The following is a 16,877-nucleotide window of genomic DNA, read 5'->3' as shown; positions in this document are numbered from 1 at the left end:
TCCAAATATGAGGTGCGGCTCCCAGTTGTACAAAACTATCACTTTTATTTAGTACTCTTCAGTGCAGTGCTATAATGTGGCCTATTAATGTCAAAGGGTCCACATTAAAGAGATACATTTTTTGATCTTTAAAGAGACTCATATTTTACGTGGCCTGTGTGATTTACATAGCAACTAAATGCAGGGCTTGGCTCGTGCACGGGCTATGAGAGCTGACCCAGACCCTTGGCTCCGCTCTTTCTGTTAATTTGTTGGCTCTCCCTCCTCTATCAGACACAAGTCTTTTAATGCTGGAAGAGAGCTAAACAACATAATATCTTTATAATTATCGCACTCTGCCATTCGTGCAGCAACTTGCCTTGCTGAGTTGCGCTGTGTGAACTTCTAGTAATAACTAGAGTGTATTGTGACGCACATACACCATCTGAGCACTTGGTGGTGCTCTGGTCCCTTTTATAAAAACTTCAGGAAAGCTGGTGTTCGCCTTGCACACTCAATGCAGCCTGGGAACACGACTTCTAAAACTACCTTTCTCGCCTGTCACCGAAGCAAGTAGTGCTCAAAAAACATTAAAAAAGATGAATGCAATTACAATATATCACAATGATTATGGGGCATATGTACGAACACATTTTCTCATAGACACAGAATGGGCAAAACTGCTTGATACATCTGGCCCATATGTCTTACAAATATTCAGTGTCGTCCTGCAGTTCCGTGCCCTTCCTCTTTCTCTCCCGCCGCGCTCTTAAAGCAGCTAAGAGGCGGTGGGAAGGAACACAAAATGAATCGAAATTGTATGAGCTCTGATAAGATTTCTTCTGCCAAGTTTGGTAACCTTCGTTATATTCACTCATCCTTCCCTCATTATATCACTCCCTTCTTCCTGCCCCTCGGCCTCCTACAGAAGGTCATGGTTTTAATTCCTCGCTCTGGAGGTCTCCTTCTGCCCTTTGTTCGTTCGGATAGAACCGCCTTCACCAAGCGCCCTTATCATGCACTTGACTGCCTAGACTGAGTTTTTTATTGTTATATTGGACGACTATTTAATTTTAATACAGTGCTCTGGGGAAACCACTCCACACTTTCAATAGATGGTAATAGTAAGTAACGGTTGGACGACAGGTGGGTAGAATATCTCTGTAATATGTATTTGGCAATTCATTTCTTCATTGTTTCTTGTTTTATTCAATACGTTTAGTACATCTTTAAAAAAAACAAGACTAAGTGGAAAATATAGTTTTGCTGCTTGTGTTCTATAGTGCCACCTTCCTAAAAAACAAAAATGGCCACACAGGTTACGATTTGATTATGTTGAAACCATTTGAAGTTGCTCTGTTTGCCCAGTGATACTTATAATGTAGAAGGCAAGACTGAATTGTAAACTCAGTTGTCTGCTTTATAAAATATATTGCTTTGAGATGTGAAAATTGGTCGGACTGGAACAGAAAATAGGCCCATGGACCCATTAGCGAGTTAGTTAAAAAAAAAGTGGCCAACATTTGCAAATGGGGGTAGTTTTGAACTTGTAAAGACTGTATAGGTGTTTTGTAAGATTTGGAAGACTGCATCCATTTCTGTTTGCTGCATACAATGTTTGTTATAATATCAGGGAAATCGTCAGTAAAAACCGGGCCACCAGACCATATAACAGGCCCACCAAAAACGGTCCACACTCTGAATTGTCAGACCAGCCCTTTGGTCACTGCCAGATTGTAAGCCATTTACCGAATGGGGGCAGGTGTCCCTTGAAAATGGTGAAGCATACAGAGGGTACGTTTTACCCCCTGTATTTACATAGTGCAAACTCGATCTCTCACAGTATGGGAGCGCTTAACATGTGCACTACTTCCATTTACATTACGCAGGCCTCAAACAATAAAAAAAGAACCTTACCTTAACTTCTTTCCCCGCCGCGGGCCAACTCTTAAATACACAGCACTGTCTGTCTGCTGCTGATGTACACAGAGAAAGTAGCGCCATGCACTTCAGCCAATGAAAGCAGTGTTCTCATGCTGTTTATAATAGTTAAAAGAGTAAAAGCATTGCAAGGATTGGCTGGGACAGACAAACACAGAGAGACCAAACGCCGACTGGGAAAGCCTGAACTACGTATGTCAGGCTGGCCACAAGCAAAATACCGGCCAACCTCACATGCACAGGTTAAATCAACAGCCCTAGCTGGTCACAGCATGTAAACTACACTTCCAGCATTACACCTCCTGTCTGCCGGTGTAATGTATGCAATAGAATTGCTGGCAGGCAGGGGGGTTAACGCTTCCTAGCCCTTATAGAAAAATCGGCCCTGCATCTAACTTATTTTATTAGATTACCCAATAGGTCAGCTGGGCACTGGATGGGAACCGCAGTATAGATGCCCCAGCAACATACGCAGATAGGTGTTCGGGGTGACTGTCAAAGACCTTGCTCAGGGTACCATAATTAACAGGTACACAGATATACCAAACCACATCTCTCCACATTACACAGTTCTCTGTTGCTTGAGCCCAGCACTGTCTATCTCTTCTGTCTGCGGTTGTAACAGTCACTGAGCTATTACAGCTTTTTTGCTGTCCTGTTACAACTGTCTGCGGTCTGTGAGGTAGCCTTACGCTTAGTTAATGAAACGTTTCCATAGGTCCCACCTTGGCTCGCTTTGCTTTTTGCAAAACTGTGCAGCCACCATACATTTCTGCACTACAGGCCGTTTTTCCCCCGCGCAATGAACACATGCCTTAGTCACAGATCCACAGTTTCACTCTGTGATTAAGTATTTTGGGCCCGATTACAATGGACGCACAATCGCCGGTACAGATTATACACTCCCTAATTACTCTCTATGCAGAGCTGCGGTAAGAAGCCAGTGTGCATTATGCACATGGGTTTGAGTGGCAGCACCCGAAAGGAGGGATTGTGCACTAAGAGGCAGATTTATCAACACTTTGAGTGAGCGCAGTCACGAAAAGCGCCACAAACCGGCACAATGTTGATAAAGTATTTTCTTTCTAGCGCAAATCATTTTTTGTGCAGGAAGGTAGCTGTAAAAGTAACACAAAAATCCCATTCCAATACTTTGCAGTATTTTGCCTGAAAGGGGTATTCCATGGGTGGTTGATGGGTACTCGAGTACTACCACTCCTATTTTTTGACGCAAAGCCCTAAATGCTAACAATGGAAACCTGGCTTTGCACCAACAAATAACGCATCATCAAGGCAGGCACAAACAAGCTAAATATGTTTATTTCTCCTAATGTTTCGTGCATTGCATCTGTGCTGTATAGGAGCATACACTGTGGGAAGTTTTAAAGTTAGTAAAAGTGTAATATCTTTATTGGAAGGGTGCCCTTTCAGTATAAAACCTGTGTTAAATTAGGTGCACAAAAACTTATGTAAATAAGGTTGTGTGTGAGCACAGGGGAAGGAGGGCACGGGGGTGCACAATGTACAGAAGAGGGACCTATGTGAGCACAGGTGAGTACGGGGATCTCTGGTTTCAAAGGCTTGGGCCGGAGAGTTTGGAAAGGGAGACCCCAAGCGTAGTAGGGATGAACTGGGGAAGGAGGCATTGACCCCAGAACACTTTAGATTGGAAGAAGCAGAGCAGGGGAGTACTGGAGACCAGGGGAGAAGGGAGTGAGGCATCTGAGATAGTACAGCAAAGGGACACACATCGAATTACATGTGTGCAAAATAAAGTGAATGAAAGGAAGCTTCAGGCACCAGTGCGGAGAATGCTGTGGAGGGAGTAGAAATCAGGAGGGGGCAGAAAACAAATGAGAGACATGACAAATTCTTCTTGGAAAGCAAATCATCGGAAAAGTGGAGTAGGGTGAGATGTGATATGAGGAGGGGCGAGAAGTGAGAAGAGAGTACACAGTGAAGAGGGAAGGATGAGATGTAGAGGAAACAATGAGAGAGCTTTAAATGGAAGGAGTAGCAGAGAACAAAGGAAAGTGCAGATGAGTATTACGTCTGGAGCACAGGTTGAAGCAAAGACCGAGACAAGGTGAATGGGGCACACGGAGATGTTTGAAGATACAAGGAAGACTTGAGTTCACATTGTGGGGTGTATATATAAGGAATGGCAGAATGTTGAGTTGTGGTGGTTAGCAACGTCAAACTTTTATCTGGTATTAAACTTACATAACTGCCTGATACCCCAAAAGGGATCTGTTATGAACATGTAATATGGGTTGTTGATCAGTAATGGAAATATAAAAATATATTGAATAGATACCTTACGGATCAGTAGTGTGTACTGTACAGTTTTGATGTGAGCTTTCACAAGACCCAAATGGTTCTACCCACAAAGGTAAACTGTTTTCTGAGAGTGACCCATTGTTCATCCTGAGGCACTGGAAGTTTGTCCACAAGCAGGGTGCTAAGAAAAGATGAAGTAGGTTTAGATGGGAGCTATATGTCTTTCCGTCTTGCACCCAATATCTGCACTTTTTGCACTGACAATTGTCTCACCAGTGTGTAAGACAGGGCAATTTAGAAATACAAATGGCTGTCCATTCAAACAAAACACATTGCCGGACCCATTTGGCAAGCTGCACCCACGGCAGAGGTCAAAATACCAAAGGTCCAAAGCATAACATGTCATGAATACATTAAAAAAAGGTTTTATTACAAAAAAGAAAAAGTGAAATAAAGACGCTGAACAGCACAAAGTGGATTGCGTTGGTTGGGTAGAGTGAGGCCTGCAAGAACCAAGTAAAGAACGTACATTGAGAGGTGACTGCACGATAGAGATAAAGTGGACCGTGGAACAAAGATATTAGATGGAAGAAGAGCAATTTGACCTGAACAGAACAAAACAATACCTAGAAAGCACATGAGAGACTGCAGAATCTGGCCTGCAAGTGAGGAGGAATAATTTACTTGTCAGAGTACATGTGCACTAAGGGAATCACAGAGAAGTGAGAAGAAATCCTCTGCTTCGCAGTGCACACAATTGTCCTTGCACTCATTGACAGTACAACAACGTGTTCAACCACTTCCACCACCTCATTAGGAGTGGTTCCTCCTTAAGAGAGGAGGAGCATCGCCGAGCCTCCTTCGAACGTAGCATGCAAACACCAATAAATAAAATGGCACAATAATGCCATTTTATTTTGCCACCAGCTCACACTGTGTACAGAGGACATAGGGTGGGGCTGAATCCTGCAGTTTCAGGATGACTGCTGCCCCATTCAGTATGCATGTTGGGTTGGCCAGCTGTCTAGCTACGGCTAGCCTGACATGCGCACTGTGGACCCAGCAATCCAAGGGCTGTCAAACAGGCCCCTAGCCTCAAAATGAACACTGAGTTACACTGCTCCCACCATCCTGGAGCTGCTCTCATGCTGAAAACAGCATGAGAGCAGCTCCAGGATTCGATGTATTTGCATTATCACTGAACTGGAAGGAAGTCCTTCCATTCCTGCTCGTGCATGCTGGGGGAGAATTGCCGCACCGGGGGGAGCTGCAAATAGGGTGAGTTCTGCACTATCATGCCCCACCATATGTTTGACCTGCAGGCCGCCACTGCACCTCAACCCAAGATCGTGTCCTTCACACTCCCCCAATCACATCTCTGACCAGTGAGAGATCCGCCAAATCTCCATCAACCACTGAGTCTTCACTAAAGCCCCTTCAAGCATGCATAAAGTTCAGATCGTCACACCACTAACTTAACTAATAAATTCTCCCCATGTGTTCACTCTCATGTCACACACATCATGAACCTGATGGAGATGAAGATCCTGATGCTAGGAAAGAAATACACAAGGGCAAGAAAGATATCTCCGTTTATGTGAGAAGACATCACTCAGGACCTTCAGGAAGCAATTATAAAGTACTACTCTTTTTCTGTCTTGCTTCCCTCTATAATCCCTCTTTCTGCTTAATATTTGTTTTTGAAAATATATGTGTTTCTGTGTTTGCTCCCTTCAACCTGGTATTAGTTCCTCTGATATTATGAAAATATTTCTGTATCCTGACAGGACTCAGTGCCTTCTTTGTTGTATGTAAAGTGAACCTCTGCCACTGTGGGCTACGTCCATGCTATATAAGTCTATAAATCGAAATAAATAAAGGAGTTCATACAAGGTGGGCGTAAATTTAGCTTTATTAGGTAAAGCTATACAAATATGTTAATTGCTGGGACGGACATGGTGGAGGACAAGGAGCAGATTATTGGTGCACGGCTGCCTACAGATAAACAAGAGACTATTTTAAATTAATGTTTGCGGGCTCCTCCAGGCCTTTAAGTAGGATGGAAAAGTGGAGGGGGTCCGTAAAAGGGGCGTTGCCTATGTAATTAAAAGCATGGCTTAAACGTGTAAACTCATTTCTTTGGTTCCCATAGTGTGCCACCCGACTGTTATTTTGGTAACTCTCTGGCCTTTCTGTTTTTGCATCCACATGAATAACACAACAGACTTACACTTAAAACAAGCCAGGCCTACTGGCTTTGTCATTTGTCGTCAGCTGTTCAAGATAAATGAGTAACAAAAATGTTTTTGTTGTCAATAATTAATAGTGAAATGTTTTCATTCCAAAATGATGAGACTGTGTAATAATCATTAGTGAGGCCTGTGGAAGGAGTAGAGGTCTTTAGAGTTCCTGGATTACTCCCGTTATGTTTACTCCATCATAGGCATATTCACCCTTTTTCTCTCCACAGCTCCTCCCTCTGCAAATATCACACTTCATCTCTTTCCTCGTCAGCTCCCTCTCTTCCGAATACACTTCCTCTCACCCCCTTAATTTCACCGCCCGAAAACACACAACACACACACTCAGCTGCATAGATAACCACTGCATTTTCTTTTACTTGCGCCTTGTCACTAACTTGACAACTGTGTTCCTCCTTCACACACTTTTACACAAAACCACAACTGCTACTGTAATAGGAGCCCATTTTCTGTGAGCTCTGCAGAGACACCAAGGATTGGATGACCCTGTAGTCTGAATACCTTTTCTGACCGACTGACAGACACTGAGGAACTCCAGAGCGACTCAGTTGAAAGTATGCGCTATACAAGAGTAAGCTGCTTGGCACACAACATGCTGGAAATAGCTGGCACTCCAAGGGAATGCCAGATTAAGTAAAAGGTGAAATACGAACAGAATCCAAATCGCTGACATGGATCCCCTTAACGTTTCTTACGTTCATTGCTCGGAAATCGATCAGTGTTTTAGCCTATAATGTTAAGGACGTGAATATAGTGCCCGATTAGTACCCGTTTCAATGTCCTTTTTTAATTGCCGCCGGGCCTGAGACCCGGAACGACCAGGCCCACTTAAAGCCCTGCGCCTCTGCCTATGCTCTGCTTCTCCACACACCAATGGCAGACTTACGCTTTGCAAATATGAATAATGTCATATAAAACAACATCAAAACAATTACGGACATAATATAATGACACGGTAAAAATGATAATTCTTAGAAGATTGTTGGTACCTGGACTGGAGGACATAGCATACTCTGAGTTATTCCAGCCTGCCTGGATCTGGAGTCCCCGGCTTCTATCTCTCTCTGTCTGTGAGAGATGGAGTCCGGGGGAGCAGGGGACCCCTTCAGTTGAAAGGGGTGAAATGCCCTGATGCCGGCCCTGTAGAGGGGTATTTGGAGCTGGTCCCTCATGTAAGTGAAGAGATCACATGCCCGTGGCATAAAGGGACTTGTTAAAGAACATTCTAAGTAACCTGTGGTGGACTGGGAGCTTAAAGCATCCCTGGAAAATGTGCACAAATCAGTCATATCGTGCAGTGAGTGATTCCTACCATTCGACAGGAGGATTTGTGCCTTCGGGGATCAAATTGCGTCCTTGTCTATTAGCAAGTTGTGTGTGTTTCCTCTGGGCTGTTGTCCAGGCTGGATAGACAATGAACTCTTTATCCATCAACCCAAAAAGCAGCCCCATGATTCTCAGCCTACTGTGGATTTCTCCTGTGTCCCATGCACCCAGGACCGCTGAAATTATACAGCAGGGAGGACTAAATTATGTGGCATTGCTGACTAACGTATGCGGCAAGAAAAGCCAAATTATGCTGCATAAAGTGACCCTTTTTGCAGTACTATTGCTTCTTTATTTTGCCATTTATACACAGGAAAACACTGTTGGGGTAAAGGTTGCACCTCAATAGTACGAGAATAACACCCAAATATAGTAATAGGCAATAGAAAGGTGGCCAGTCACCCATTGCAAAGGAACTTCCACTGCAAGGCAACATGTGTTGCTGCATTTTTTGTAACTTTTGATCCGTTTAGGCTAGAAACGCTGCAGATTATGTAGCAGATAATAGATTATGTAGCAAATGCTATAAATTAATAATTATGTGGAAAACACTGCAGCCGCAAAATGACATGATTGCAGTGGTACTGCATACAGCTCTCCAAGAAAGTGGATTTAGGAGGGGAAACTAGCTGATCTCAGGGCCACAACCCGTGAAAACTGTTCCAGGGTACAGGAAAATAAGTATTCAGCAAAAAAAAAAAATCTCCGCCTTCTAATGGAAAACACCTGCAGCAGGTTTGTCCTATTTCTGGTACAACACCTGACAATCTTCATTTCAACCTCTGGAAACTGAAATGGACGAGAAGCTTTTTGTTTTGGATAACATGCAGATTCCTATGCGAATGCCCAGCGACAGGAGCAGCAAAGGCAGGGTTTTTATATCTACTAAAAGCCCAGTCTAAGCATCTGCAAACTCTTTGGTTCAGTGAGGTCTCTAGAGAGGGGTCCATACGGTGACGGTACCCCAGCTATATTTGGCCCGGCACTCTTTTGGGCCCAACCACCACAGATGCTGAATGTGCCAGGAGGCGAAGCAGCAAAAAGGACCCTGCACCTTGCTACACACTTTAATTCATCGAACAACCTTTCACAGCAAAGCAGCCTTGTCTGTTTAAATGTTTAAAATTGACTTTTTATGAGATACATACACATGTACCTTTACTTAAAATACTTAAAGTCAGATTTAAGTATTTTAAGTACACGTGCATTTTATATTCTCTCTCTCTGCCCTGGACCAGCTTTTTGCGGTATGATGTCAGGTTCCTTTTTTCCGGCATTACAGAGAGGCCGCGTCCTCTTTCCTCAGGCGCTCCACTTTACAGACTCTTTTCTAAGCACTGTAAGAGATATTATTATTACAAATATATGGTATTTAATTGACCTCTCTCGTAAGGATGCAAATCTGATTCTTCTACGCTCGGATTTTAGCTCTTGACTTTTAGAGCACTGCTTTTGTAAAAGAGGAACATTCAGTTCACTGAGCAATCCCACTGCCTGCACAGTCTCTGTGGAATCACAGTGTATATCAGATCGGGATGGTTTAGGTTACAGTCCCTTTTCAACTTGCAGTCCCACTTAGCTGTGTCAGCATAACATATTGCTAAGTTTATAACAGAGATAAAGTACCCCCCTGCCGTACATTACAGGGGTATTGCAAGTCACCGAGGAGTTCCATATCCATATAGAGGAACGAGGTCAAGGACCGAGTTCCTTTATAAGGTTATGGAACTCCAAGATGACTTGCAATATCCTTATAATGTACAACTAGGGATTTTTATACCATTAAATATACAGTAACGCCATCACCTTTCCCACAAACCACTTAAAACCTTGGTGTGTAACTCTTTCATATGAAAGACAGAGTTTTTTGCAAACATGAGCAATAAAATAGAACTTCTAGTGCAAAATTGAACACACCAAAAACCTGCTAGATATGTGTTTCAAAAAGATATTAGAAACAGTTAAATACAAGTAATTAAAAAAAAAGCTGCAATAGCTCGGAAGGTGTAGTAGACACATGCAGAAAGATCCTACATTTTCTTTAATTATCTAAGGAGGGTAAAAAATAAACGTTCTTTATGCTTGTCACTGTAAGCTAGAAAATAAGAGCATAAGAAAGAAAAGCAATATTTAGTTTAAATTGGTTTAAACAGCTGCTTTAATTATTCTCAGTGACCTGACCTGCCTTTCACCTCTGCTGCTGGCTCTGGCAGCAGGCATTGTGAGGTTAGAACTTGACTGTAATAATATATTACAGTTAAGTTCTGACGCATTTTATTTACAATTGGTGACTTGGTGCCTCAGATGTTGCACATTATAAAGAAATTAAAGACAGCAGTTTATACAGGGATTGCTGAATCCGATGTATTATAACATCATGCCTAGCTTGTTAGTCACAAGGTAAACGTGTGTCAAAGTTAAAAATCTTATGTAATCTCCAAATGCAACTTGCTTCTTAATGCAGATAACCCATTTCTCCCTGGCCACCTAAAATGGGATGATCATCAAAAGTTTGTACACCGAAATATCTTCAGTCATAAATATCATATAATTTATATTGTGTACAAAATACCATCCTGTTGGGTATAGATTTTCTACTATTAACTATACTGGTGCCACACCCCTCAAGTCAGTCATCACTGATAAGGGCCTCTGGAATTACGGGGCAGGGAAGGATCAAATTATGCAGCAGGTTGACTAAATCATGCAGCAAGAAAAAAAATATGTAGCATAATGTGGCATATTTTATGATAATATTACTTTATTATTTCATCATTTTTACACGTTAACGCCGGAGACCATGTTGCACCTCATTAGTACTCATTTGACACACAAAAACAGCAATAAACAACAGAAATTTGACCAGTCAACCTTTGTAAAGGGTATTGCACCGCACTGAAACTTATTTCACCACGATTTAGTAATATTTGATCCGTTCAAGCTACAAAAAATGTTTTTGTTAAAATCTGGCAATTATGAAGCAGATGATAGATTATGTGGTAAATCCACAATAATGCGGAAAAGACTGTTGACGCAAAATCACATAATTACAGTGGCCCTGACTATAACCACCAATCAGCAATCACGTATTACCTCCTTAAGGCAACCATGACAAACGATAATTTCACCCTGCCCCAGGTACCTCCATGCATTCATCACGACACCCGAACACTTCCTAGTTAGATTTCACCTTTTCCCAGCATCCTAGGCTAGATTCGCGCTTTATTTATCTCTGAGATTTTATATTGAGGGAAATAAGATCACAAAGGGCGTCAGAGCGCCTCACAGTAAATCAGTCATGTTATGGTACTGTCAACAACACTGTTAGGAATTTACGCAGGATCATTGTGACATGTTTTACAGGAGTATTTATTTACAGAAGAAAAAGACTCGTGGGTTGAACTAGTTAGAACACATCACCCCTTTCAAACCCCCCATGAAGGCAGCCTTTTCCCTCGGACTTCAAGGCACGCGATAACCCATCGCCCTCCCATGTTAGTGTTCCCAGAAGACATTGCCCCCCTTGAAGAGCACCTCGGGCAGGTACCACCGCACTGTCCACCCTTTCCAGGCATGCATCACTTCTTCACAGCTGTTTCCACTTACCCGAGGGGCTCAGGCTCCATTGAAAGCCAGTGGGGCTGGCAGGGCCAGGCAACCCTCTGGTCCCTCTGCCGCTGCTCCCTTAGCAACAAAAAGATCCTCGCTGGCTGCTGTCCTCTGGTTCAGAGCCGGATTTAGAGCCCCGCCCACTGTCGAGCTGCAGATCTTCACTGGCCCCTCCTCTGGCACAGAAAGCCAGACCAAACCCTGTAAGCTACACTACTCTCTCTTCACTGGCTCTAGCATCAGCAGCATAGAGGCCTGACTGAAGCCTGCTGTGCCAGGCTGACCTCGTCAATATCCACTTGTGGCAGAGCAGACGACAAACCGTGTAGCTCACGCTTGTCAAGGCTGCGCTCTCGTTCTCTGCTGCACTGCACAAAAGGGACCGTGGAAGAGTAAGGGCAACGACATCTTACTGCCTGGCTTTTTGTGCATGTGATCCACTCCAAGACTGTGAAGCCCAGGCTGATCCCGGATTGGTCCTTTGGCCTGTCAAGCAGACTTGAGGGGACTGTTTACACTTTTGTCCTCCCAGAGGGCTTAGGTAGCCGCATCTCCATCCTCCCTCCAGTAAATTGTGATAGTTGGTGGGAATTCAATTTTGGAAGGATTTTGGGGTGGTTTTCTTCTGCTGATGACTGTATTGGTGGGTGGGCAAGGTGAGTCTGAGTTGTTTTTGTCTACCAGGATTAGAACTGGATACCAAATACAGCCCTGACAAAAACTTCCGACCCAGTCCTACTGTGCAGAAGGCCACAACTAAAATGGGGCGTGGCAGGGCGTGGTTGGACCATGACAGCCAACCAGTTCTGAAAGCAGTAGGCCTGCAGCCCATCGGGAAAAACGGCAGAGTGGCCTCCGGCCCTGAAGTCTAGTCGCTGGTATTATGTGAGAACAAAGAGTGTTGCCTTGATGAAGGTCAGGAAACTCAGGCCCTCATTCTGACCCTGGCGGTCGGTGATAAAGCGGCGGCCAACCCGCCAACAGGCCGGCGGTCCAAAATATGCAATTCTGACCCTGGCGGGAAGCGCCAACACAGCCCGCCGCATTAACACTCCGCCCGCCACGGCGGAACAAACAAACAGCGCGGCGGTCCCCGCCAACAGCCAGGCGGCAGACAATGTACCGCCCACCCTATCACGACCCACCAATCCGCCACCTTTTCCGGGGCGGGAGCACCGCCGATAAAAACACGGCGGAAACAGACTACGAACGGGAAAACGCTCACCTCCACATACTCCACGCGAGATTCCGGCAGTATGGAACCCGAGTTGCAGGTCATCCCCGCACTCCTATACCTGCTCCTGTACCAGGAGCACGCCCGGCGGCGAGGAAGACATCGGTGAGTACTGCACCTACGACACAGGGGAGGGAAAAGATTACCGGCACACACCCACCCACCCACACCCACTACAACACACACATCAATGCATTCCCACAGATCACTGTCACAACCCACAAACCCCCCCCTCCGAAATAATGCAAAGACCAAAAGAAGAGATCTTAAACGGGCAGATATATTGAAAAATGGACAGCAGTAATCCCAATAAATAAATAAACTATGTACAAAATATATACAGCTACTAAATGTAGTCCAACCACTGTCCGTGGACCACAGGGGTCCTGAGCAAAGGGGCAAGGCCCAGTCCCACGACAAGAACTCCACGGAGAGAACACTGCAGGGGCATCAGAAAGAAAAAAGGACAGGCACCTCAGGGGGAAGGGAAGGGGGGGCACCTCAGCCACTTGAGTACACGACGCCAGATCCACGAGGGGACTCCATGACCACTGGCCCATCCTGGGGAGAGCAAAGCCACAGTCCATACAGTCCATACAGTGGGTGGCCTGGCCACTGGGCCATCCTGGGGAGAGCAAAGCCACAGTCCAAACAGTTCATACAGTGGGTGGCCTGCCCACTGGGCCATCCTGGGGAGAGCAAAGCCACAGTCCAAACAGTCCATACAGTGGGTGGCCTGCCCACTGGGCCATCCTGGGGAGAGCAAAGCCACAGTCCATACAGTCCATACAGTTGGGTGGCCTGGCCACTGGGCCATCCTGGGGAGAGCAAAGCCACAGTCCAAACAGTCCATACAGTGGGTGGCCTGCCCACTGGGCCATCCTGGGGAGAGCAAAGCCACAGTCCAAACAGTCCATACAGTGGGTGGCCTGCCCACTGGGCCATCCTGGGGAGAGCAAAGCCACAGTCCATACAGTCCATACAGTGGGTGGCCTGCCCACTGGGCCATCCTGGGGAGTGCAAAGCCACAGTCCAAACAGTCCATAACAGACTCCACTGCCACTGGAGGAGGCATGTTGGCCAGAGGACATCCTGCAGCCCTGCCCGAGACAGATCCTGCCCTGCCACGTCTGCCAAAGGGCCAGCGGTTCCTGCCTGGAAGGGCCCAGTTCAGCGGTTCTTGCCTTGAAGGGCCCAGTTCAGCGATTCTTGAGACGGCGGTCCCCAGCGGAGCGGTGCTGGAGACGGCGGGGCCCAGTTCAGCGGTTCTTGCCTTGAAGGGCCCAGTTCAGCGGTTCTTGCCTTGAAGGGCCCAGTTCAGCGGTTCTTGCCTTGAAGGGCCCAGTTCAGCGGTTCTTGAGACGGCGGTCCCCAGCGGAGCGGTGCTGGAGACGGCGGGGCCCAGTTCAGCGGTTCTTGAGACGGCGGTCCCCAGCGGAGCGGTGCTGGAGACGGCGGGCCCAGTTCAGCGGTTCTTGCCTTGAAGGGCCCAGTTCAGCGGTTCTTGCCTTGAAGGGCCCAGTTCAGCGGTTCTTGAGACGGCGGTCCCCAGCGGAGCGGTGCTGGAGACGGCGGGGCCCAGTTCAGCGGTTCTTGCCTTGAAGGGCCCAGTTCAGCGGTTCTTGCCTTGAAGGGCCCAGTTCAGCGGTTCTTGCCTTGAAGGGCCCAGTTCAGCGGTTCTTGAGACGGCGGTCCCCAGCGGAGCGGTGCTGGAGACGGCGGGGCCCAGTTCAGCGGTTCTTGAGACGGCGGTCCCCAGCGGAGCGGTGCTGGAGACGGCGGGGCCCAGTTCAGCGGTTCTTGCCTTGAAGGGCCCAGTTCAGCGGTTCTTGAGACGGCGGTCCCCAGCGGAGCGGTGCTGGAGACGGCGGATATTCTATGGCCAACTGCTCATTGCCTGGTGGTGCCCTCCTGGGCAGCGGGGATGGTGCTCCTTCAATGCCCACCTGGGCTGTGGGTGGTGGGGCCCTCCTGGCCAGCTGGGCTGGGTCCTCCCTGGGCAGCGGCTATGGGGGTGGTGGGCTCTCCCGGGGCAGCTGTGCCAGTTCCTCCCGGGGCAGCGGCTATGGGGGTTGCGGGCTCCTCCTGGGCAGCTGTGACGGGTCCTCCATGGGCAGCAGGCCTGCTGCCTGACTTCTCCGCCTTGCTGCCCTTGCCCTCCTTAGTCGGAAGTCTGTGGCCCTTTCCTCCCTTTGGAGCTGTGGCTGTTGACGGTGGCTGGCTAGTGTCCTGGGGGGATATCGAATCCGGGCTCCGGCGGCGGCCCTTCCGCCTTCTGCTCCTCTTCCCAGGGGGTGGGCTGGCTGTCCCCTTGCTGCTGGGCGAAGATCCAGACCTGCGGGCTGGTGGGCTCCAATACCCCTGCACCCTTGTCAAGGGGCTGCAGGGCTGGTGGTGGCTGAGGTGCTCTTTTTACCCCGACGAGAAGGAGGGGGGGGCTCAGGGTCAGGAAAGAAGGTAGCAGTAGAGAGATAGATTTTCTTGGGACAATGGATAGTGGTAGGTACAGTGGGTATGGGAGTGGAGGGAGAGGATGTGGTTGTAGGCGAGACAAGTTTGCTGTCTTTGGGTGCAGGTGCAGGAGCGGGAGGCTGTCGTGAGGTGGATGGCTGTTGGGTGGGTGGGTGGCTGCGTTTGTGTGGTGTGGAAGAGGGGGTGACAGACACAGTGGGAGAGGACACAGGGGACGTGTAAATGGCAGTGGGGGTGGTGACTGCACGTGTGCGGACTGTACTGGAGGGTGTGCTGGTGATGGAAACACTGGCTGATGGTGAGGTGAATGAAGGTGTGAGTGTAGACGTCACAGGGAGGGAGGAGGGAGACGAGGAGGTGGGGGTCACAGAGGTGGTAGTGACTGTTGGCATGTCTGCATCGGAATGTTGCTTGTGTGAATGTCTGCGTGATCTGTGGTGCTTATGTTTGGATGAGCTGCTCTTGGGTGTTGAGGTGTGTGCAGGCTGGTCTGATGGTGTGGGTGTGACAGGCAGAGGAACAGGAGACTGGGAGGAGGGAGTTAGTAGAGGGAGGCAGGAGACAGGGACAATGGCTGCCGTCAGTGCTGAGGCCAGAGCCTGGAACGATCGCTGATGGGCAGCCTGACCCGAATGAATGCCCTCCAGGTACGCATTGCTGCGATGAACCTCCCTCTCCACCCCCTGGATGGCATTCAAAAGGGTAGTCTGCCCAACAATGAGCGTTCGGAGGAGGTCAATGACCTCCTCACTGAGGGCAGCGGGGGTAACAGGGGCAGGGCCTGAGGTGCCTGGGGCGAAGGAGATGCCCGGCTTCCTGGCAGAGCGGGCACGGGGCGAACGCTGAGGGGCTGCTGGGAGGGCGGAGATGGTGCGCTGGGTGGCAGCTGTACCTGTAATGGCGGGGGGCACGGATGTTGCCCCCCCCGCAAGGGAGCTCCCTTCCGAGGACGTGTCCGTGTCGCTGCAGGGTCCAGTCGTCCCCGTTGTGGAGCTCCCCTCGCCCTCCGTCTCACTGGTCCAGTCAGACTCTGTGGCATGGCCCTCCTGGGCCATGTGAGATGCAGCTCCCTCCTGCCCCGATGCCACTTCTCCTCCGCCTGATGATGCTGATGCACACAAGCACAGAAAGACAAACAAAAAGGGGGGGGGAGAGAGAAATAAAGAGATTTTGAGTACATGGATCACCGGTACAGTTAGCGGACATGACAGACACAGATGCCCCCTGCACTAAGTTGCGCACTTGGGGTCCACTACGCATTCCGTGGAACATGCCCTACACGCCTAGAGTTGACAACTGCACCCATGGATGACACGGCCCAGGGATGGCTGTACTGACACACTACTGAGGGTGGTGGCTGGGGACACAGGGGCTTACGGGGGTGCCCAGCCTAGAGATATCGCCCTGGCCTAGGGGGACCCCCAGCCCTCCTCCCCCACCCAGACACCTCCACTGCGCGACAACAGAGTAGATAATGCTTGTACTCACCCCCTTGTGTCTGCTGTGCTGCCCTCACGCGCCCATCCAAATCAGGGTAGGCCACCGCCAGGATCCGGAACATCAGGGGGGTCAGTTGACGGCAGGCACCCCGCCTACGTTGGGAGGCCATCCCCAGCAGAGACTCGGCGGTCTTCTTGGTCCCGCGGCGGATGTCCTCCCACCTCTTGCGGCAGTGGGTGCCCCGTCGATGGTGGACCCCCAGGGTCCGGACTTCCTTGGCGATGGCACGCCAAATCCCGATCTTCTCATGGGCGCGGACCTATGTGACACGTACA

General features: G+C 48.3%; 1 protein-coding gene across 1 annotated transcript in view; it reads right to left on the bottom strand.

The window, feature by feature from the left end:
* LOC138287232 (uncharacterized) overlaps window positions 1-11,494 on the bottom strand; it is a 146,442-nt gene extending 134,948 nt beyond the window's left edge. Inside the window, exon 1 of the mRNA XM_069227619.1 lies at window positions 11,394-11,494. Coding sequence (XP_069083720.1) covers window positions 11,394-11,413 — 20 coding nt within the window. The 5' untranslated portion in view covers window positions 11,414-11,494. The remainder of the gene's footprint in view (window positions 1-11,393) is intronic.
* Window positions 11,495-16,877: the final 5,383 nt, after the last annotated feature.

Source organism: Pleurodeles waltl, chromosome 1_1 (assembly GCF_031143425.1).
Source record: "Pleurodeles waltl isolate 20211129_DDA chromosome 1_1, aPleWal1.hap1.20221129, whole genome shotgun sequence".
Classification (NCBI taxonomy): Eukaryota; Metazoa; Chordata; class Amphibia; order Caudata; family Salamandridae; genus Pleurodeles; species Pleurodeles waltl.
This window is presented reverse-complemented; position numbering and strand designations above follow the sequence as displayed.